This window comes from Plutella xylostella, chromosome 9 (assembly GCF_932276165.1).
Source record: "Plutella xylostella chromosome 9, ilPluXylo3.1, whole genome shotgun sequence".
Taxonomy (NCBI): Eukaryota; Metazoa; Arthropoda; class Insecta; order Lepidoptera; family Plutellidae; genus Plutella; species Plutella xylostella.
The window spans coordinates 5,623,442-5,646,796 of record NC_063989.1 but is presented as its reverse complement, the minus strand read 5'-3'; the positions used below and the strand labels follow the sequence as shown (position 1 = coordinate 5,646,796).

Below are 23,355 nucleotides of genomic sequence, written 5' to 3'. Positions count from 1 at the left end.
AGTGAACGTGCTGTCGTGCGATTGGGAGCTTTCGTAAGTTAAGAGTGACCCTCTGGATCTGGTGGAGTGGACCTGGTTGCCACTACATGTTCTATACCATATATGCCAACCACCAATAACCTAAATTGGTGCTTGGCACCAACTAATTCGTGGAAATAAGAAAAATAATGAGAGTCCAGAGTCAATTAACAGTATTTCTCTTTCGTGCCAATAGTCGGCGTGCCTTGGAAATGGGTCCCATGCTTTTACATCGTAATTTGGGTATTCGGGTTTTCAGAAGTGTTTTGAGAAGTTGTCAACGCGCGTGGAGGGACCGCGACTTGTCCATAATTAACCACGCCCTGAGGGGGCACTCTATATGACGAAAAACGAAGTTTCAAGGCGCAAATGCGCGAGCAACGACTCTATCTCGCTGTTTTAAACGTGCCGATTGCACGACAGCGCCCGTTCGATCGTTTTTCGTCAGTATAGAGTAACCCTCCTGCGCCGGCGCAGCTGGGCGAAACTCGAGGAAAATAAAAGCAAATCCCAACCGTTACCTTAATTATAGCGTTCTTGTACCTACCACCAAAACATAAAAACTTACATTTCCTTTTTTATGTAAAATCTCTCCTCACACCACACGTGATGGAGATAAATGCACGTTCCGATGACCCGCTGCAAAAAGCGACAGGAAAAAATTAGGCCAAGTCAGTCACGAACAAAAAAACTGGTTAAAAATGAATGTTTTTCAGCACTGTCCGGTGGCAGATGCAATTTTGTTGGTCATTAAGGGATGGCGTGTGAAAGCTTTCGTCAAAATAATTAAAATTGACAGTGTATCGCGGCTACTGTGCCATATCGCCGCCGGAACCTCCTGTCACGCCTCGGGAGAACTGTCATGCGATATGGAATGTAATATCGTGTTCGTTTACCACTAAAGCTTTCAGAAATTATCTTAATATATTCAATTTATGGTCAGCCACCATATGTGTTGACTTGATTGGCAAAAGCTTTCGAGTGGAGAAAGGGGCAATATTTTATGGTCATTCAATCAATTGTTTAATTCTGTAAAAACTAATTAGACAGAGGAAACTTATAACATAATTTCAAAAATCGAAGCCTCCCGATATTAAATATCTGTGATGAACTGATGAGACGAGCCGGCCCGAACAGCTTGATTAACTCCGCGCAGTCGAATCAAATCCTTTTTGTAACTCTACTTCAAAGGCTTCCGTTGTGTACCAAAAGAATAAAAAGTACATAAAGTGTTTTTTTTTCTCAATTGGAAAATAAACAATTACACATCACAATATTATACGTAGGAACTATTTACCCATTCTAATACAAAGATTTAAATTGCAGCTTTACACCCTTATTCATAGAAAAGTTACAGAACGTTTTGTTCTGTTCTGTTGAACAATTTGTTCTTTGACAGACAGGGACAAAACAGTTCAATAGCTAAAACGTTCTGTAACTTTTCTATTAATAAGGGGGTTAGTATATGAATAACTGTATTGAGTTTAAAAGGTTTTTTACTTATTTATTTAATTTTAAAAAGTCAACAACAAATAAATCATTGTAGTACCTACCTAAGTTGTGGGCGACGCCGCCAACCCACTACACGTAGTTCAAACAAAGGCTCCCGTGCCCCCGTCGTCGTCCCACGCGGAGGACGCGACCGCAAGGAAGCCCCACAGCGCCGGCAGGTGTCATCCTCTGTACGAGGTAGCTTTAGATGAGTATCAAGTTCTGTAATAATGGATAGAAAGTTTATTTTTTGCTCTGGGACATATAGGTATGACGTATTTATAGAAACAGATTATTGTTGACTTGCTGAGTCCAAAATATGACAAAAACTAATAGGACTGAAAGAAAACCTCTGAAATGTAATCATAACAGATAACGTCGTTAGAATCCGTATAAATTTACTTTATCAAATAATATACTTAAGGAACCAAATAAAATGTAATTAAGTACTTGTGTCCTTTTTATAGACCATGCTCTTAATCTTGACTTTGAAGATCGCTGATTGTCTCTCACAATGTTGCAATGAAATGTTAGTCATGGTTGAATACTAATAAAAAAGATCTAAATAGTCTACTTTTTGCCCTCATCAATATTCTATTAAAGGAAGTCAGCGCCGATCTAGTCCGGGCTCGGCTCACAAAGAGCTTGTTAAAATTCTTCTATAAGGGACCGTTACAGAACCGACCAGCATTTATTAAATTAAAACAAAAACTCAGCCATGGCTGGACAAACTATACACTTTTAATACTTATATTATATCCTATTGGATGGAATATATTACTCTGCATCGTTGAGTCAATCGACGAAAGAAACGTTGTTAAAATATAGAATATACCCATTTTTACATCTTATTAACAGTGATAATGTACCAACAGCACAAGTAAAAAAAACGTAATCTAAGAAATTGCATTTACTTATATGCAAATTATGCAAAGTACTAACATAATACTCTGGCGAAAAGTGGGTGCAGCAATGCACATCTGCCTACCCTGCAAGGGAGTACATTAGTACAAGGCGTGCGTGTGTGTGTTGTTATGCAAAGTGTTTGCAAAATACTGAAGTTAGTTCATAAAAACGTAACGTGTCGTCACATTTACGCGGCCATAAATCAGGAAAACTTTGACAAGTTTGTCTAGAATGAGGTCACGAAGATTTTTCTAGTCATCATTGGTGTAATAATAATGTCGACTCTAATTTAATACATACATAATTCCACTAAAACGCGACCTTACAAACAGTTGGCTATCGACTGTTGACATCTGTCAAATTACATGAGATCAAACGCCGTTTTGTAATGGTTCCTAATTTCTGAGTTACTGACATCGTTAGTAGATACTCAATTTGCATATTGGCAATGTTTTTGTATCCATATCGACATGTGTCTATTTCATTATACCTACATATTTGTTAATTTATATTTTTTCTAGAATTGGAGCAGTAAGTATGCTATATTTTTTAATATGCTTTTTACAATGTCCACTTATAATAGATATTGAATGGTAAGCACAATAAGAAGGGTCACAATTAGGTAGGTACAAGCAAGCTTAATTTTGGGTTCTAGGTTAATTCTTTAAATCTAGGTACATGTCATATCATATCTCTAAGGCACAGATTCCTATCGGATTAAACGACTCGCGAGGACCTTAACCGTAATACATACATACATAGATATAATACTATCGGCATTCCTGGCGATAAGACTAGACATACTCATAATTACTCCTTTATTTGTGGCGTTTGCTCTATCTGTGATGGGATGGTCGGCTGCCTGACTCTAAGGACACGTTTACAGTATTGGATTAATTACTGGTTTTACTCCCTGAACATTACAGATAGTAAATGAAAATTATACCTCCTTCATTAACCTTCTAGAAAGGGTTACATATAGAGAAACAGTCTTTGTGATCATATCATACAGTGATCTTTCAATTGGAAAAAGGTATAGAATTGGTCAGTACCTCACAATCATAAGAAATAATTATACTTATACTTTTTGGTGCCCATTTCGGATCTTCATCTGATCATCATCTAGGTTCAGCATCACCTTTATCCAGTGCCATGACATCGCTACGATAGAAAACAGTTTCTCAGGCCGGCGACACAGCCGTGTTACGTTAATTCACCTTTCATCAGCAATCTGCACGAAGGTTAACGAAATGCACAAGTGCAATGCGGCCCGGCGACTCCGCGCATGCGCCAATTCAGTCTGGCGCCAGTCTCGCGCGGGCACCTGCCTCCACCGAACGTACTCGCCACGCCGCGACACACGCACAAACTTCACCACGCGATCTCCGAATAACTCCCACTTTTAACCCCCAATTTTCGGGAACAAACGGACGCTTCAACGGTATGCGAGTGCAGTGACTGGAGCAATGAAAATGACAGTAAATCGAATAAGGGTTGTGGTGCTCGGCAGTGCACGATGCGGGAAATCTGGTGAGTGTTTTGTAAACAATGTTTTAAAGTTGAAGTTTACTTACAATAGTAGTAGGTATTAACAATGTTGCGAATACTAACCACACAAGTACTTAGTTGTAGTATAATGCAGAATAGCTTAGTAGCAGTATCGCAGTTTTCTAACGTAATGTAGAGAGGAATGCATTAAGCCGTTTCTTATTGCTTTTGTCGGCGTCTGGTTGACAATGTCGCAGAAAAAACCTAAAATAAAAGAACAGAAAATCTTTTCAAATGCATTACACTGAAGGTGTGAATTTTCCTACGTGTTTATGAATGGACAAACCCTAATGACTTGGAGACGCGTCGCTTTGGATGTGTTCCGACGGCTCGCTCACCGACTTTATATTTCGGCCGGGGGCTGGACTTCGAAATCAATTATGTTTTAAGATTCCAAATAAATAATTATTTTTGAGTTCTAATTTGAAGTTATGAGGCTGTTAATTAAATTACTTACCCATTAACTAACCGACGCTTTTGAACTAATTCTTTGTCATGTCATGTATTTTTCTTTTATCATTCCAAGCCGAAGATTAACTGTGTCAGTTAACTATACTTCTACCTATTCATTTTTTCTTTCTTTTATTTGAATACGTCCGCAGACAACGAGCGTTACCGGTTTTTAATTGGTTGCATAGGTCATTGTACCTACTAGTTAGGTACCTATAATGTTTATCTTGGTTTTTGTTATGATTTTTTCATTTTATCTTACAATTTCTTGTAGTAACCTGACAATGCTGTACACTTGTTTTTAAAAATCTGTGATTTCCATATCAACGTTTTTAATTTTTAACCCATTACGAGTGTATTACTTAAGGTATTATTTCAAAACATTTTACTTCCTATAATTCCTCGATTTACAAAGCAATTATGTCACGTTAATTTTCCAGGGAACTGCGTTATATCAATACCATTCCTTTACACAGATATAATCTAGAAACAAGTAATATGACAGGTAATGATAAGGTAATGCCTAGGTAGGCAGCCATTGTTGCTTTCTGATAACATAATGTGTCAATAGCTGATATAGGAATTGATAGTAGAATGTAGGTTTTAGGTGCACCTAGATTTATTTCAAAACATACCATACACATTATATCTGAACGCAATCTAGATAATTATTTGGTTTACAGGTTAGATATAAATTTATCATTTATACATCGTACTAACCTGGAACCTAAAATTAATAAGGCTCCACTTGAAGTGAGCAGTAAAAACTTGATTGGATAACGAACATCGATAAAAAAACATGCGGAGTTTTTTGTTAAACAAGATGCAAAACAAATTGGCAACATTGATTAGCCGTAACCAAAAACAACGAAAACCAGTAATTGAACCTGGCTTCTGAAGTTATTTGAACTAACACTTTAAAGCTATTAAAACTTAAAGTAGGTATCTCCGTGTATTTTTTTTTTGGCAGTTTAAAAAATGTAGATCAAAAATTTTTATACGTATTACAAGCGAGCGAGTAACTAAACAACAGTACTACAGTTAAACATTACAAATTAAAAAGATTCATAGAAGCTAATGTAACTACGTCACATGAAGACTTTAAAGGAATAAGATAAACAGCGCCCACGCACCCTCACACAAAGCACGAGCATAATCATTAACTACATGAATCATTTTGACATAATAAACGTCACTAATAGACTATTAAATGGTCTTTATAATTAATATTTCCGTGAAATGCTACCATTTGATTTACTAATAGAGCGGAGTCCCGCCTCGAATGTAATGCAATAAATAGAAAGTATAAACAATAAGTTAGCGAAAGCTAACATGGGTGAAATTGATTTATTGGCGCTTGCATCGATTCTTGTCGTTTTCGGAAACACTCCGTCGGATTAACATGACAATTAGAAACATTATTAGGTAACAGAGGAGAGGTGTCGTTTTAGAAATACCAACTCGTTAATAACAAATGACTACGAATAGGAAGCTTTCCCAACGTCTTTCTAATTCTACCTTCACAACAATACATGCCTGACATTCATGCAGAGTCGCTGAGTCGCCAACACAATGACATAAGATTTGCACTTCGGCTATAGCCTATAGCTATGTATATAGCTTCAATATCACATATATGTATCACAAATATGCCTAATTATTAAATATTAGCTTCTTACATACCTAATAATGTCAATTTTAAAATTATTGGGGAACAAAAAGATTGATAAAAATATAAACTCCCTTTTTTACAAAACAATGAAGCGAATACAGCTCTATAGAAGACAGGATGCGCGCTTATGCTCCATTAAAATCAGGTCACCGAAATATCGCAACCGCAGTATAAAGTATCAAGTACTTTATGAGAGTCTAGAAACCGCCAATGACTCAACCTCTCGGATAGCCGGCGCAGGTGAGCAGGTCGTCTATAAACACATAACGACCTAAACACAACAATTTGGTAAATACATCTTATTATGTATTTATATAACAAATCTATCAATCACGGACCGCATCTTGATTATGTGATTAAGTATTTATCTGAGAATGGAGCCTTCGGCCGCGGGCTTGGCTACTCAGTCTCGGCAAACATCGTAATGAAGTAATGAGTTACTTAATGTTATCACAACATTTTGATTATGCGGGTAATTTTCGGAGCGTATTTACTTGTACTCAATACGTATAATTAGCAAAGTGCGTGATGATGATGAGCGTCTTTCTTGGTCAAGATGTTAAAGGATGATTAAAGAAACAAAAAATGCGTACCAAGTGTGAAGATTACTACAAAACTACGAAAGTTATTGTTGACGTACAACAATAGGTGTTAGAAATGATGATAGTAAAGAGAGCAGCCGACTGCTTATTGGCTACACCGACCTAGATGCGGATAATGACAACAATACGATTATAGTTGTTTATGATACAGATTCATGACATGTTGAAAGTATCGTTCCAGGCGTGGCCAGATGTTTCAGTGTGGGCACATAGCTGGGATGCAATCGGGAGCATAGATCGGGAGCAGGCAAATGTCAACTGCAGTAGTATTTTTAGTTCGCGCATGCGCCGTGCGCCGCATGCCTCTGTAATCGATGCTGGTATCTCTGCTCTCGCTGATGGCATAATGGTCAACGAAAAAAAGCTAATTGAGATGCATGAGAAATTGAATTATAGGGACGAGCAGGAGCCAAAGCCCCATCAAAATGAGTTCGCATAATTTAAAGTTAATATAAATTTATTGAGAAAAAAATTACAAAGTTGTAATTATATTGTGATAAAAGTTAGAAGTATAATTTGACATAAGTAATAACAAAACTATGCAAGTATGAAAATAGGAGTACTTGCTATGGAGGTAACGGACACCGCATATGATAGCTAATAAATAGATAAATTAGCAGAATCTGAAAATACTGCCACTAAACTTTAAATTAATTTCGCTGGAAGCGTCTGCTACAGAATGCAGAGAGCCGCGAGTGAGTCACCCGCTCGTCACGCGGCGCCCGCGGCCCTCGTCACGGATTACTCACGCAACTCACTACTATTACTCGAAATTTAATTTTAGTACCTTCCGAACGCTGCTAAAAATAGAATATGAATATCAACAATAATAGCAACATGAATCGAGCGAAAGAATTTGTTGTTGACGACCTCAGAGTCAGACGCATCGGACTCTGAATATGGTGCGGTAAAAAAGTAGATAAGATTGTTTTTTATGTTAAAGAATAAGATGATGATATGGTTTAATTTACATGCAATGATATATGAAGTAGTGATTCTGCAATAATTCAATGTTTTGATATGGAAACAAGAGAGCGAGATGTAAACTGCACTGCAACTATTTTGATAGCTCGGGACTTGGCTCAGTTTCCAGAGTTGAAATACCTATCTTAGTATCAATAAAATAAGTAGTTGTTATTGTTGTCCCAGTTACAACAATGGTTCTATTCTAGTATAGTAAATACTTGTAAGTACCTAAATACCTACAAATGAAATAAATATTGATGTAAAACAAAAAAAAACATCTTCCAAAGCTTTCCCGGTTTAATCTAGAAACCTCTGTAAGTATTATAAATAGGATAGTTAGATTATTCCAGAAATTTTTCCTTAGAATCCTGTGCAGTGATTTTACCGCCTACTCACATAGGTTAATCAAGCTTAGAGAATAGTAAATCAACTACCTACGCTTGCTCAGAGAAAAACACTTTTTGCGTCGTTGCAACTCAATTATGCAACAGATGCAGATTAAGAGCAACAGAACGCTGAATAAGATGAACACGGGCAAGTATCCTTTAATTAAATTGTTTTGCGGAAATAAAATGAACGTAAAAATGTAAATGAGAAGTTAGTGTCCAATTACCGGCGGTAGCGTGGCGACGGGAGCTGCGCCCGCGCCGATCACCTCGCGCGATGCTCTTCATTAACATTCACAGACCACATGGGCCCCGCACCCCGCGCCCGCCCCGCTCGCCCCGCACAGCTAAATACATCTCCACGCTTTTCACCCTGTACCGTTACAGCTCTCGTTAGCATCGCAATTCCAACTGCAAATAAACCTAGAGTTTTTCTTTGAATAGTAAATGAGGCTGCACGGCCAACAAATCACCTTTTTATTGCATTCAGCAGCCACTGCAGCCGCGACTAGATTCGAAGTATCTGCGCTGGCATTATCATGTTGTTGTTTAGCTCGCAACAGCGTTAGCGTTAGAGCGTATTGCTCAATAGCCTTAAAGATTAATCCAGTTTCAGCTTACGCTTATCAGTTGGTATTTGAAAGAGTTGTGTTAATGTGGATCACCTTGAACTGGGCATTGGCTATCAGTGAAAGTGCTCGTTAGTGTAATTGGTGCGTTGGACACGAGCCGCATGCTCATTTTGCATGCGCCTGATAAGGAGTCGGCGTTTCAGACTCCGCAATACTTCACCGCCGTTCCGCCGATACTGCATGGTGTGTACGGCGAAAGTGGTATTTATTTTGCGGATTTATTCCCAACCATTCTGTCAATTCAGAATGCTGTCCCGTTGGTTGAATACATGCTAAGAAGACTTGCGTCGCCGTATTGAAGAGGTTAGGTAAATGAGTACAAGCTATAAATTTTAATATCTTATTTCTAGATATATGTATGTTACGTCTAAGTACCGTAAGGAAACACGAAGCCAATTAATGAGATGAACACTACATAGGGTAGTGCTGCTATATCATAGCAAAATGCACTACCTATACCGTAAACAAGTGATTGTTTTGGACCATTGACTCGTGGCTGTCGAGTTAGCTCATACCTGATTTAAAGCCCTGACCTTAAACTAGTCTATGACAAACAGAAAACACGTTATGGGATTCCGTGTGATTAAATTCACCATCGTAAAGCAGAAGCTTTGACTATAAATATGATCCCGGGACATGTTTATCGATTTGCTATGAACGTGTATATTCCACGGCGAGAGAGCAAATGCCCAATAAAATGGCAGCCCTGATGAGAAGCGACGTAAAGATATCATTTCGAGAACTATTCACTGCTTTATGATCAGCCATAACATTCTGTGACAGCAGCATAGAAATTCTTAAGAGTTTTCAGTACTTAATGTTAAGCATTACATATTTTATACTCGGCTGAAGCTAAATCATCCTTCCACAATACCTACAAAATAATTTATTGTTTCCTAGTCATGTCTTTCGTGCCGTCCTTTCTTTGTGGTACTAGATATTATTTCCTACAACCGAACATCCGTAGTATAATGTTCAAAACTATTTAAATTTGGAGAATGGCCATTTCTCTATGGCGCCATGACCCAGAGCGGCCATTGATGAAACATACACTGATGTGTAGTCTGTGACTACAGCATATACTGGTATTAATTTTATTACTATGAGACATGGGAGAACAAAGATATAGGTGCTGAAAGATCAAGTCTTTCTACTGTACTAGATGTTACCCTCGAGCTAAAAATTGATTTTAAAAGTGTTTCCGTGGGAATTCCTGGCTTAAAAGTATTTTATGTTACTTCGGGATAACGGGAACTTGAATAGAATGAAATAATTTTTGAAATTGGTCTCTTCGTAAAAATAGGTTTCTGAGTGTGAAATGTGCAAAAATAATTATGATATTATTTGCATAAATAATATCATGTAATACATTTTGTGATGCGCTATGAATTGGGAATCCCATGATTTAGATTATAAAACTTATTTGTGCGTGTACCATTCAGCAAAATCTTATTTAACGAAAAAAAAATATTTAATTAATTTACTTTTGAACCCTAATATCTCAAGAACCCCATGGTTTAGATTTTTTAAAATATTTTTCCCTGATAATAGACATTTTTATCAATAACTTAAAATAGGTTTGGTGAGTGGCTGCTAACTTATGCAAAGCGGGTCAGGTTTCGCCATTCTTCTTTATCATCCAAAGCATTGCAGCAATGTTATTATGAAATAAAACAAACAAAAATAGGCCTAGGACAATGAGTTATCAGTCCAATTCCGAATACTCACGTACGTCTTTTAAGTATAATACGTAGTTGGTACTTATAGATATGCTCTCTATATTTCTGGCTCTATTTAGATAATTTCTTTATCCATTCCTTGAACTACCTCACTATCAATTCGAGACTATAAATGTAATCTTTGAATGTCTTTGATTGGTTTTACGATGTTGTTCAATGTGTCCCGAGCCGTCGCATAAAGTCTAATTGTTCTCACTATTGATTATTATGCGAACATTAGTTGTATCGTTATCTCCCGGTGGTGTGCTTGTACTGCTTTGTTAGCTTTCCCACTAATTGAGGCTTGTAGCTATAAACTGTTCCCTCCAGGAACACTACTTTTATAACACCTCTGAGCCTTTAACCGATTAATGCTAATTGCAGCTTTCTCTGTTCCCAACATTGTAGTTGAATCGCTTCGATAGAATTCTTTTATTGGTAAAGATATAATAAACTATTACTTCGAATCGTGAGATAGGAAAATTTAACTTTCTTTGCTTGTTAACAATTTGTTTGAATGTGATGTAATTTGCCCACAGCTGCCGTGGTCCGGTACCTCACTAAGCGATACATCGGAGAATACAGCTCCACTGGAGGTGAGTTTTTTTTTTTAAACAAAACAAATTTAAAAGGATGTGGGATTATTAATTCTGACTGAATGAAAGCGGCACCTCGCAAAAAGGCCCTCAGTATTCAGGTGGTTCTTTTTGTCTGCTCGTGTATCAAATTTCTCAATCTGGGCCAATTCCCTTTTATCCGGCCGTGGCGAAACGAAACTAAAGGAGTTTTACGATTATAGCATTGTGAGTTGTAATTGTATTTGCATATGAATGTGTCGCAATTCTGAAGGTATATTTTCTTGTTGAGTGGTTGAATACCTATATAATAAGTTAAATGGAACTTTTGTTTCTATCGCACGTACTTGAATTAAACCTAGGTAAGTAATTAAATCTAGCCCGAGTGCCTACAAAGGGCATAAGTTGCTACCTACCTACATATTTCGCGATAATTTACGGATCTAAAAGTGATCAAAAGGTCACATTGTGCGAAATGTAAAGGCTTTATTTAAGTAGCAGTCAAACGCTTGCAGTTTATATTCCCACGATCTCATATTTCACCTTTGCGACCTAACCCTTTATATTTCGTAGTTCGCACGGTCGACTTATAAGTAGACTATATTCGATCCGAGTAATAGGTAACCTAAGTTGGTAATGCCTTCTAGAAATTGGGGTTGCATAAAGTTCTGAGAAAAGGTTTGGTGTGAGAATGATGAAGTAGAGCCGTATAGGCGATGTCGCCGGATGCCAGCGCGGTGGCAATGGTTGGTTTATTTGCGATATTGGCAAGACCCATCGCCGACACTCTGCCGAGCCAAGGTGAGCGTGGCGCCGCGGTCTCAGGCTGCAAAACTTTTTGCTTTCGTTATGATTTCAATATTATCAATTGTTTCAGATTTCCTCTACCAACATAAGGCTACATTTGATGGGGCTACATCTGATGTGGAGATACTGGATACCTGCAATTGCGCTGTAAGTTTATTGAAATTGAATTTAAAATACTGAACAAAAATTATTGACTCAGTACCTATAGTGCATCTTATCCTGCCTTAGTAGCAAAATAATGATTATTTACATACATTGATGATTTTATATTACATATTTGCAAAGCGTACAATTATGCTCGTAGTCCGTCTTTCTCACCGAAACCGCTGAAGAAATATAGTTGTTTTTTATGTTCGACCAAGTATACCATTACTCCCGCATAGTCAAAAGCCAACTCCCCAATAAATCCACCTCCCGTTGCCAAGCAGAAGCGGGGCTGCCTGGCGGAGCACCTGCGCTGGGGCGACGCGTTCTTCGTGGTGTACTCCGTGACGGAGCGGCGCTCGTTCCTGGCGGCGGGCGAGCTGCTGGCGCTGCTGGAGCGGACCCGGCTGCCCGGCTGCACCGCGCTCGCGCTCGTCGGCACCAAGACCGACCTGGAGCACGCCAGGTATGACCTCCTTGCTAGAACACGCCGGTTATGATCTCCTTCCTAGAGCATACTAGGTATGCCTTCTTTCTAAGAGCTCGCACAGGTGTGACCTCTTTGTTTAAATGGAGGATGGGAGTTAAAACCTCCAGGTCTAATCTGGCACTTTTAGCAACGATAGCATACAAAAATAAAACAAAGGACAGCTCATATCTGCTCGTACATCGTACCATAAAACTATAAAACGGGTTCCGCTCATGTCGCATAATCTTAATTGACCAAAACTCATTTCGCATAACTCGTATGGTCTAAACTTTTTTGGCCGAACCATCACTTTGCCAAGACTTATGTGGCATAAGGCTCGTTTCGTCTAAAACTCTTTAGGCACAATCTTTAAACACCTAAGTTTCGTTTGCTCAAATTTATGTTCGTCTATACCTATGTATAATCTTGTTTCTCTTAATGTTTTCTTAATAAATAATATATGAAGTATGTAGTAAATGTACAAATTGTGGTATTTTTCTCCTACATCCAGAAAATCACGATATTGTATGATCAAAAAATCGAAAGTTAACGACCAATATAATTATTACAAACCCCATGAGATCGAAACCTAAAAATAGGTGCGACCACGAGCAAAGCGACGAGGAGTGGGTTAGGTGCACATGTTCATCAAAACCAAAGCGGAGTACAGCGAAGCGGAGCGGAGCGTTTTCCAAACAGCGGAAACAATACAAGGCACCAGTTTGCGCTATGTAGGGAGACGCTCCGTCAAAGTTAAAGCCAAACGAATATTATTACTTTGTATAAACCTATGCCATAGCATTATTAGGCTATTCAAGATTTGGCCATACCATTATTGGGCTAAACAATGTTATGCGAAATAACTTTTTACTAAACGAAATTTATGCCATACGATTTTCGGCGTAACGAGACTTTGACCAAACCTTACTATGCAATACGAGATTAGGCAAATAAATCTTATGCCAAAAAAGGTAGAACCCTATAAAACATTTCTGCTTAGCGATTGGACGTGAAGCAGAGACAAGATGTGTATGTATGTGACCATGGCAGTGGCGGTTATCCAAAGTCATCTCTAGTTTCTGCCAATTAGTACTCCCAAGTTTACTGTTACCTACATGTGATTGTCAGGGGACTAATGATCATTAGACAAGAATTCGAAACATACAGCTGATCATATAGCTGAATAATAGTTGCGAAATCAGTTAATAAAGTTGAGGTACTTATTACACGCAGTAATCGCCACGAGACATGGTTCGACCATAATTTCTTCTGACCCTAAAATAGTCACCTGCGTCTTTATAACGCTCACGGGTTAACGCCTTACAATTCCCCTCAACCTAACCTCATTACCCTCAGGGCGGTGAACACAGAAGAGGGTCAGGAGCTGTCGCTGCGGTTCGGCTGCCAGTTCTACGAGGTGTCGGCGGCGGAGTCCAGCGCCGGCGCCGCGCTCGCCTTCCACGCGCTGCTGCGGGAGGCGCGCGCGCTGGCGCTGCTGCTGCCCTCGCCGAGGCGGAAGCTGGCTGCTTACTCCGTGTCTAAGGTGAGCAGTTGGCAGACCTACTCTGACGAGCAATGAAAAGTTCTACTCACAAAATGCTGACACAAACAAAATATTTACTTTTTCGGTTGCCAAATGCTGATGCGTTGTTGTACAAACTTACTACAATATTGCAGACGGCGGCGGCGTCACTAAGCTAGCCTTTTCCATTTACGAGTAGGAGTACTTTGGTAACTTTCTCACTGGAACTTTTTCATTCCTCGTGAGTGTTATTGTTAAACATCGCAGTGTTTACGAAAAAACGTATATAGTACCTACGCACGTAACAATTTAATATATTTATTTGTTCCTCAGGTGATCGGCTCCATCCTCGGTCTGAGCAACAAGAGCGTCAGGAAGAAACGCCCGTCGCTTAGCATATGACGTGTAACAACACTACTTCTTGGAATTTGTTTATCACTCCGTGATAGGAGTTTGTTTACTTTGTTCATTGCTGAATGAACGATAAAGCTTTTTGTCGTCATTCTTCCGATGAATGTCCCGGAAGAGGCGACTTTTTGAACGATTTGGAGTTTGACGAAGGGGACGGGGGGCCGTGGACTTGGTTTAAGAATATCCCTGTTTCTTTGATTCGGGTGCCTTCCTGTATGTTGGTATTTATTGTAGATATTATATTAAAATAAGTACTTATTGTAACTATCACTTACAAATAATAACAGCTGTCATGGAAATTCTGGAGATACTAGACATATTGTTCGACTGGTGACCGCTTATCCTACCGATAATTCTTTTTAGGTGAAAATATTAAAATGGTTTATGTTCATGTACAATATATACATTTATTATTTATAGGCATTTTTAATAAATAAGAACTTTAAAACATTGGTTTTCATTTGGGCTAAGCCGGTTGTACTGTAATACAAATTTTAATTGTTGGAAAACTCGTATTTAATACCTATTGAGGAATCGATAAGTTAGGTATGAATTGACTATTACGTATACTGTATCTATTTAAATATTTTTATATAAAAAAGTACCTACTTAAATGTTAAGTAATATTTGTTTATTATACGCAGATATACGTATTACTAATGATTACCATGTCATATTTCTTACATTTAACGTATCCTGATTCCAAGGGGTGTAAACTAAGTTTTTTTTTCATAAAATGAATGTAAGAATAAAGACTTATTAAGTGCCCTATGAATCTACTAAAGGTATATGATAAAATTAATTTACTTATGTACTTAACTTATATTTTATAGAATATATTCTAAATACAACTTTGAGTTTGTGTTATTCTTGTCCAGTAATGTGCCTTGGTAAGAGTTAAGACAGATCTTCTAATGTTTCTTGTAGACCGATCGGTACAAGTACCATCTACAAATCAGGGTACTTATTTGAAATTGTTAGTGATTACCTACCTACATATCCTATGCTTTTCGAAAGCTCATGTGATTATAAAAATTATCAGTAATCAAACCCCTTAAATGAATTACAACAACAACGTATGTTTTATGTATGTAACTATGACAAATTGTCGATTGTTGTTAATAACCAATAACTGTGATGTCCTGTAAAATATCCTAATATTTTGTAAATATACTACTTTAATCTTAAGATAACTGAAACACGATATTTTAATAAAGCAATTACGAAACTTTATGCATTGTTTTATTGGTATCGAATAATCTCGCAATTCCGTGATACATTTAGGCGATAAGCTTAAAACGCTAAAAGAGAAATCTTGCAATGGAACCGACACGATTTGAAATGTTCTACGAACACAAACAGGTGGCAAATCACACATTTAGCTGCAAAATATTACACAAGTCTTGATATCGACTTCGAATACTCCGTATCACGACACGATCCTAAGGGCTTGCGCACACTCACTCAGACATCGGCCCAGGGTAATTCTACAGACGCCAGTATTTATGGTGATCTTACATCTAGCTTTCGAAACTTGAAAGGGTGCAGATATTTTACGGTAATGTGCAATGAAACGTGATTAAACCAGGGAACTTCTTCTGTCGCTAGACTCACGTCCCGTGGGTCTGGTGAGTGTAGGCGCCCCCTTATCCCTTACCTTTACCGACCTCGCCCTAATATCGGTAAATTTCAAGAAACATGGCGACTTGACAGCTATATAGGTAAGTTACCAGAAGTACATCGCCGCCTTTCACCAAGCAATAAAGATCCACTTTTCTATCAACAACCAGTGTATTCCAGTGTTGCAGCCACTGCTACATGGCTAAATGCGGCCATACTACGAGTAATTCAGCCACTTAGTGAAAAATTGCTCGTAATGATAATTTTTATGGCGAATAAATTGTTGGTCGGGCGCAGCTGGTAGCCCGCGACATGGCATCGATCAGTGAGGTACCTCGCCGCCGTTTAGCTTTATTCAAAGCAAACAAACACACCACCCCTAGATCACCATATATAATTTAAAAAGTATCGTCTTCATACTGGTCCGTGTCTCTGCCAAGTCGCGGCACATTGACCGTGTCCCATTTCAGCTCAGCAGTTTCTCGCAACAAATTAACCTAAAAGCAATGAAGCCATAAGCAAACAGTAGCTGTTACATTAATAAGTGTTTATAATAACGGCTCCTACTCTCATTAGCCTCCTTCGATAGCGGGGCGCCTCCTGACGTGACGCAACGGCTGTCAGGGGACGAGCCTATCTGTATTATGCAAACAAGCTGCCGGCAGCTCCTGGTCTCCTGGTCACATAGCTGTAGTGACCATTCACCTACATCATGGCGGAGCTGAAGCCACCTACTAGAACTGATAATCCCATACTTGCCGACGTAATTATGGTGCTATGGATATCAGCAGTAGATTCACGGGAAATCAACTCAATCATCAATTAATTCTTATGGCGCCGTATTTGTAGAGCGGTTAATGGTTTTATGCATACGGTGTATAAAGCACATAGAAGTAACAAATACATTAGTGGGTGCATGTAATCGTAACTCTCAGGAGGTAAAATATAATTTCATTCAACGCACGTTAGGATCATGCACCTCGCTGTGATTGGTTTCCTCCCGTCATTTTGTTTGGAAACGAAGCTCCTACGATCATGTAATGTAATTTTGTACAAATAGGAACCTATCTCTCAACATGCCCACATGTTCAACAGTGACATAGCATAATTAACTATCCGCATCTAATTCCTGCTTTCTCTAACCAAATAACCAAAACACGTAGGCAGAAATATGCAATCACAAATATATTTTCCCGCGAGAGCATCGGTGAAATGGCAATCCATTCAGAGCTGTCATATTCTAACACAATAAAAGCAGCATATAAATAACGTGGACCGCATTCTTGCATGTCGTAATGAGGAGATCCGACGCCGATAATCTTTAGATATTTCCCTTTAAGTACCTACGTGTGGACTCGTTGATCTTTATGAGGTGATGGGTCAAGTGATAAAGAGCTATAAAGTTTAACGAAACACAAACTCGATATTTGAAGTAATGAGTGTTGTGACAACTTATTCTGTAATGATGGAGGCAGGTCGGCCGTCGTCGCCGCCGCTACGCGCGTGCTACGTACTGTCTAGTGTCTACAACACAGCGATCGAGATGAGCTCAGGTTTAAAATGGCGCATTATCATAATAATGCAATACACGGAATGCTAGCTTAACCTTGTTGCTCATAAAGCAATATACCTATAACCATGCGAGGTACAGAAGCGAATTCTTTCGTAATGGAGTCGTTGCATCGAAGTTCACGCGTTAGTATCAAATTGGCAGAGTTAGCGAGTCGCACGGTTGTTCACGCTCGTCAATCACACAGGTTGCCGGTGTTATGAGTTTGAGAATAGGGCACATAAATCATACCACTTTGAAATGGAACAAACATTTGTGTTACTGACACGAGGTCGCGGTGGAACTAGGATTGTTATACAGGTGTTTGTTTTTGTGCTGTCAGCTACTGCGCGCGCGCACATGTTGTAGAGAATGATTGACTCACATCATAACCCGTAAACGACTATGCTTTAGTAATAAGCTACCTGTTTTATTGCTCATGTATTTGCATGTTTGATAATATTGGCCTTAAAAATAGAACTTTACAGGACCGATAGATTTGCCACCCACGCGCATGTGTTTGTGAAACCTAATGAAAGCTGCTCCATGAAACTTCACTGAGCACACCACTCCATCAAAATATTTACAATATTTCCTTTGAATTTGGCCAACTTCGATTCAGATAATAAGAGCAAATTTTCGCCAGAAGCTTTCCAACAAAACCTGGGCATTAAAAAGCCATTATAGGCTGTAAAACCGGCCAAGTGCGAGTCGGGCTCGCGCACAAAGGGTTCCGTAGCAGCAAATATAATTTACAGTTAAATCAACCTATCTCAAAAACTATAAGAGATACTTTGATCAAACCAAAAATCGTTGAAAGAGTTAATTAGCATGCATCACCTCTATTTTTTTTAGAATTTTATACCCCGTAGTTATAAAAATAGAGGGGGGGGGACATACTTTTTACGACTTTGAGAGCTGATATCTCAAAAACCGTTCACTTTAAGAAAAATGTTTTTTAGAAAACTTTATATCATTTTAAAAGACCTTTCCATTGATACCCCACACGGGTATGTACATCGAAAAAAAAAATTTCATCCCTCAGTTACATGTATGGGGGGCCCCACCCCCAATTCTTTTTTTTACTATTTAGTGTCATATTTTTGTAGCGGTTCATACAACACATATTCCCATCAAATTTCATCACTGTAGTACTTATAGTTTCCGAGTAAATCGGCTGTGACAGACGGACAGACGGACAGACGGACAGACGGACATGACGAAACTATAAGGGTTCCGTTTTTGCCATTTTGGCTACGGAACCCTAAAAAGGTATATTTTTGTAACGTTGATTGGATCGTCTCGGCGGTGAGCTATGCATCACCTGCTGAATTCTCCCAAGGTTACGAAGCTCTAATTATGGCATGTGCACGTCTGGGGTTAACTACTATGCCTCATCGTATCATTATTCCTGCTGGTGTTTTTTTATTAGGTTAGGAATCTTGCCGATTGAATGCAGACTCACTTCTGTTTTTATTTAATTTTAATGAGAAGCGAAGGAAAGTTTTATTTTACTGCGTGTAAATTGAGTTTCTTAACATTCGTTTTTATTGCAGTCCGTCCAAATGTATAGATATCCGTATCTTATGTAACTTAACAATATGTACTTAAGTGGTATTGAAGATTATTGCATTTTTTTCTTATGTTTAAGTATGGAAGAGCTTGGATTTCGACAGTTATATACTTATAAAAAATCGCCACCCAACGTATAAGTTATAAGAATAATATATCGTCAATTTTAAAAACATAAGTAAAAGCAAGCAGACCTAATGAATCAATCTACACAACATCGCATCCTCATTACTAATGCAACTGTACAAGCCCGCCATTTATCTACCGCGCCGGCCGGTAAGGCCCATTTTAATAACGACATCGTGTGACAGCTCAACTAGTGCCTCCAATTAAGGTACCCCACAAAAATGACCATGAACCTGACAAATATGATTAAACGGTGACAATTTAATAAGTGTTATGATTTAGTGGTCGTTCCAGTAGGAAGCAATTAATGGGGAGTTATTTATCGCGAGTCCCTCTCAGCAGGTGCCGGCTTCCAGGAATGTCGTCTCAAATGTATGATGAGTGAGGCCGGGCCAGGGGACAAGCGGCAGGGGATATATAGACTCTGGGTGACGCCGCTAGTTTGCAATGCCGAATATTCTGGATAAAATGACGTCATCAGATTTAACCGTGTGAGGGAAAGTTCGCGTGATTATTTGACGTTGACGACGAGAATTGCCTGAATATCTTGAATATAATCTTTTGAAGATAACTCCGCCAAGACCATTAATACCATCTTTGATAGACCATCATAATAATGCTCGTGTTTTTATCTAGATAAGTGGTATTTTGGAGTTCTGTTGATCTCGGAATATAGTAGCAGTTTACAAATGATGATTTACAACTGCACTAATTATGCTAATCATGAATGCTATCCCACTACATCATAGGTAAGTAATACTTATTTGGCAAGATCTAATTAGCAAAAAACGCTTATCGCCTATACCTTGTCCATACACGATAGTTCGCGAATTATAAACAAAGCGTACGCTAGAACTGGAGGCGTCCCGTTACCCGCTACCGTTCCGGGCACCTGATGCCGGCATATCTCCCACACGTGGACCTCGTTCTCAGAATATCCCCCCTGCTTGCCAACATTCACTAGGTACCTAAATAAGTACATGGAAATCATTTGATACGCTGTGTAATAGGATGAGGTCATATTTTCAGATGTCAACAAATGGGAGTTTATACGCATAATGAGGTAATATGTCGAAGTTGCTATGTTGTGGTTGTGGCGCTTCTAAGGAGTCCTGTGTAGCATCAGGAATGTATTGGATAAATAAGTTTGTTTATCGAAAATTTTACATCAATAAAAGATAATATAATTTCGGTGGATGATGAAAAGTTAGTGGAACTTTTGCTTATCAAGTAGGCAGTAGGTATAATATTATAATACTAACGTTAAACATTAAGCTTATAGATTTTTATATTATACGGTAGTTGATTAATATGAAGATGTAATATACAGGGTCAGGTTACACTATTTGAATTCACTGAACAGTTGATTATAAATATAAGTTGTTAGTAATTATTTATGTATTTATGTAAACGAGTTTATGTAATATATAATATGTAAGTTTATTATAGGTAAAGATATATATATATATATATATATTGTATTGTGTTGTTTTATTTATTTATATAGTATGTATGTACAGTTTAAGTAGTATACCTTGCACCTCTACTCCCATTAATTATGTTAAAATTGTCTCTTCCATCCAAAGGTTGTCTGGTAGAGATTGCTTTAAGCAATAAGGCCGCCTTTTTTGTACTATGTTATGTATATAAGTTGTGAATTGTAATGTGTTTTTAATGGTGCAAAATAAATAGTATTCTATTCTATTCTATTCTATTCTAATATAGCTTGTACACCCAACCTTTAGATAAGATAAAGTTACCACACTGGACACCACACTAGGCAAAGCATCTACAATGTATTACTTAGGTAAATGGTTTCTACCTCGTTACCTCGTTCGTTAGCCTTCTGATGGGCATTGCCGGCATCGGATAACACCACCGAGCGACAACCTTAAATTATATAATGTTACACAAGGATGATACATTTGTATACCTATACACTTTACTATAAAAGCCGATACATAAGGACCGTAACCGTTCAAATATAAGCCAAAGAGTCGCTACCTATTTGAGTTCGCTGTAATTGGCTGTATTTTTCAAATAACATCCGGTTGTTGACATCTGCGTTCTGTATGTCTGTCTGTGCATGTAGTGTAGAGGAGGTACAGTGAGTTAGCCTCGTAGCAATAATGGATTCATAACTTTAATATTGCCCGAGTTAGAGTCAAATTCTCAAAGTTTTACATTGATACCAATGGATTAATTATTACTGATACTTTGTGCCGAACACCCTGTGCTTTATGTGCTGAACCGAAACCTATTTAGTTAGTAACACCGCAATTTCGCACAATATTATTATTCCGACTTCAACCTTTTGTAACCAACAGCTCACACAGTGACAGCACCGTACCTCGGCGCCGCATATCAAGCTCTGACAGGCGGAGGCCTAAACTTGGAGAGGCTCCCGATCGCCATCGCAGCCTCCAAGATCAAAGCTGGCGGGCTTAATAGGACCGCGTCTGACGCATCTAGATCTATCGTGCATGCCCTAGGACGCATCTAGATCTACCGTGGACGTCCGAGGCTACTGGATCAGTGGAGCCTGCGACCCGCTCTGTATGTGTATTGTGTGTGTCATGTGTACCTACTTATGTTAGCTAAGTGTGGTTCAAGGAAGAAAATGACTCTACATCAATAGTTTCTTCGGTGTTGTAAGTTACGAATGATTATGGTTTCATTTGTTTGTTTGAGGCAGTTAACTGCACAAATTGGACTGTGTCTAATGTAGTTTTAGAGTTTAATAGTATTATTTTCCAACCAATATTTTGTTATATTTTTCCAACACGTATTGTATATGGTTTGATGTTTCACAGGAAGCGACGAAATGTATTCATGATAACCAATTGAAATTTAAAAAGCAACCTTTTTTGTAAATACCTTAGTTTATTTGTTAATTGGCGACTGTGTGTTATCAATTAACATCCAGTTCTGTAAATACTAAGGAAAAGCTGATAAAAACGGAAACATGCATTTTTGTTATTTCAAAAGAATTCTCTTTGTTTGGAAACATTGATTCACAAATATAGTGTTTAAGTGCCCGATGATGGAAAGTAAACGCTTGCGTTTATTTGCACTAAACATTTGCGCCGGCTGTGTTGTTTACTTAGAGACTGCATTCGTCAGATAAAGACTTCATCAGACTTTGAGCAAACAGTATTTTATAAATATGTTACGACTAAAACTACTAGTTTGTGGGTTATGGAGACGGATGCGTGGTCCGGCGGCCCGACCGCTGCCTGGAGACACTCCATAAAGAGCAACCTGTAGAATGCGCTTGCGCAGGGTTACAAAGTGCACCCAACGACTTTACTACACTCAGAGCCGAATACGAGAGACGATCGACGGCCAATCAACGCGCGCGTAACAAAAACTCACTTGAATTTAAATTTGGAACACTTCTGCATTCCTCTCCGAATGCACTCGAATTACGCAACAACCAGTTTCCATTTACGGTGGAATAATGTAACTTATTGAAATCAGACCATGTAAAAAATCTGTCAGGATCGATCTCCAATTATTCCATGTGAAATGTTCCCACCTTCTGTTGTGGCGGAGGTTGTTGACTCGAAGCCTTGCAGTTGCCTTCCTGATGCCGTGTTTTTTTGTAAAGGCAGGGCAGTTTGCACTTCAGATATTATCTATGTAGATGGTGGAAAGACGGACCAAAGTGCTACCAAATCAATAGGTAGCATACAAAATTATAATATAATTATAAAAAGTATCGGAATTTACACTTGTCGGTATTGATTGTTAGCTTCGAAATAATTGATGGATCTGTACCCAGTGATGTGACCCACATGGTGATGAAAAGACCTATCGATTACCTAATGTGATCGGAACAGTTACTTCGGTTTAGAACCCGAGGCAGAGCCAGTAATGATCATTGATCATGACTGTGAAGAAGCGAGAGTGAACAGTAGCTAGTTAGTGTTGCTATATTATACTTGTGCACATTAATTAGGAGGCTGTTTCATTTGTGCTAACTAATAAAAAATGATTATTTTCAAAAACTTGTTCCCTTAAGCTTTTTTTAAAAGCACAATGCATCACAACTACATTAAAACGTTAATTTAACCCGATCTAATGACTAGATACACTGGGCTGCAAAAAGTCGCTTTCGGCTTACACCTCTACTATCCTAATCCTAACTAATATTATAAATGCGAAAGTA

The 23,355-nt window shown here is 38.5% G+C and overlaps 1 protein-coding gene across 2 annotated transcripts; it reads left to right on the top strand.

Annotated features, from left to right (window-relative positions):
* Positions 1 to 3,653: 3,653 nt before the first annotated feature.
* LOC105391504 (ras-related and estrogen-regulated growth inhibitor) lies at positions 3,654 to 14,565 on the top strand. 2 transcript variants are annotated; one of them, XM_038107032.2, is made up of 6 exons: positions 3,654 to 3,945; positions 10,929 to 10,985; positions 11,842 to 11,918; positions 12,197 to 12,381; positions 13,741 to 13,927; positions 14,240 to 14,565. In XM_038107032.2, exons 1-6 carry the CDS (start codon positions 3,882 to 3,884, stop codon positions 14,306 to 14,308), a joined length of 639 nt encoding a protein of 212 aa, XP_037962960.1. In that variant the 5' UTR covers positions 3,654 to 3,881; the 3' UTR covers positions 14,309 to 14,565. The 2 variants fall into 2 exon arrangements, with proteins under 2 accessions (XP_037962960.1, XP_037962966.1); XM_038107038.2 differs by having other exon boundaries at positions 3,665 to 3,945; positions 12,200 to 12,381.
* The last annotated feature ends 8,790 nt before the right edge of the window (positions 14,566 to 23,355 follow it).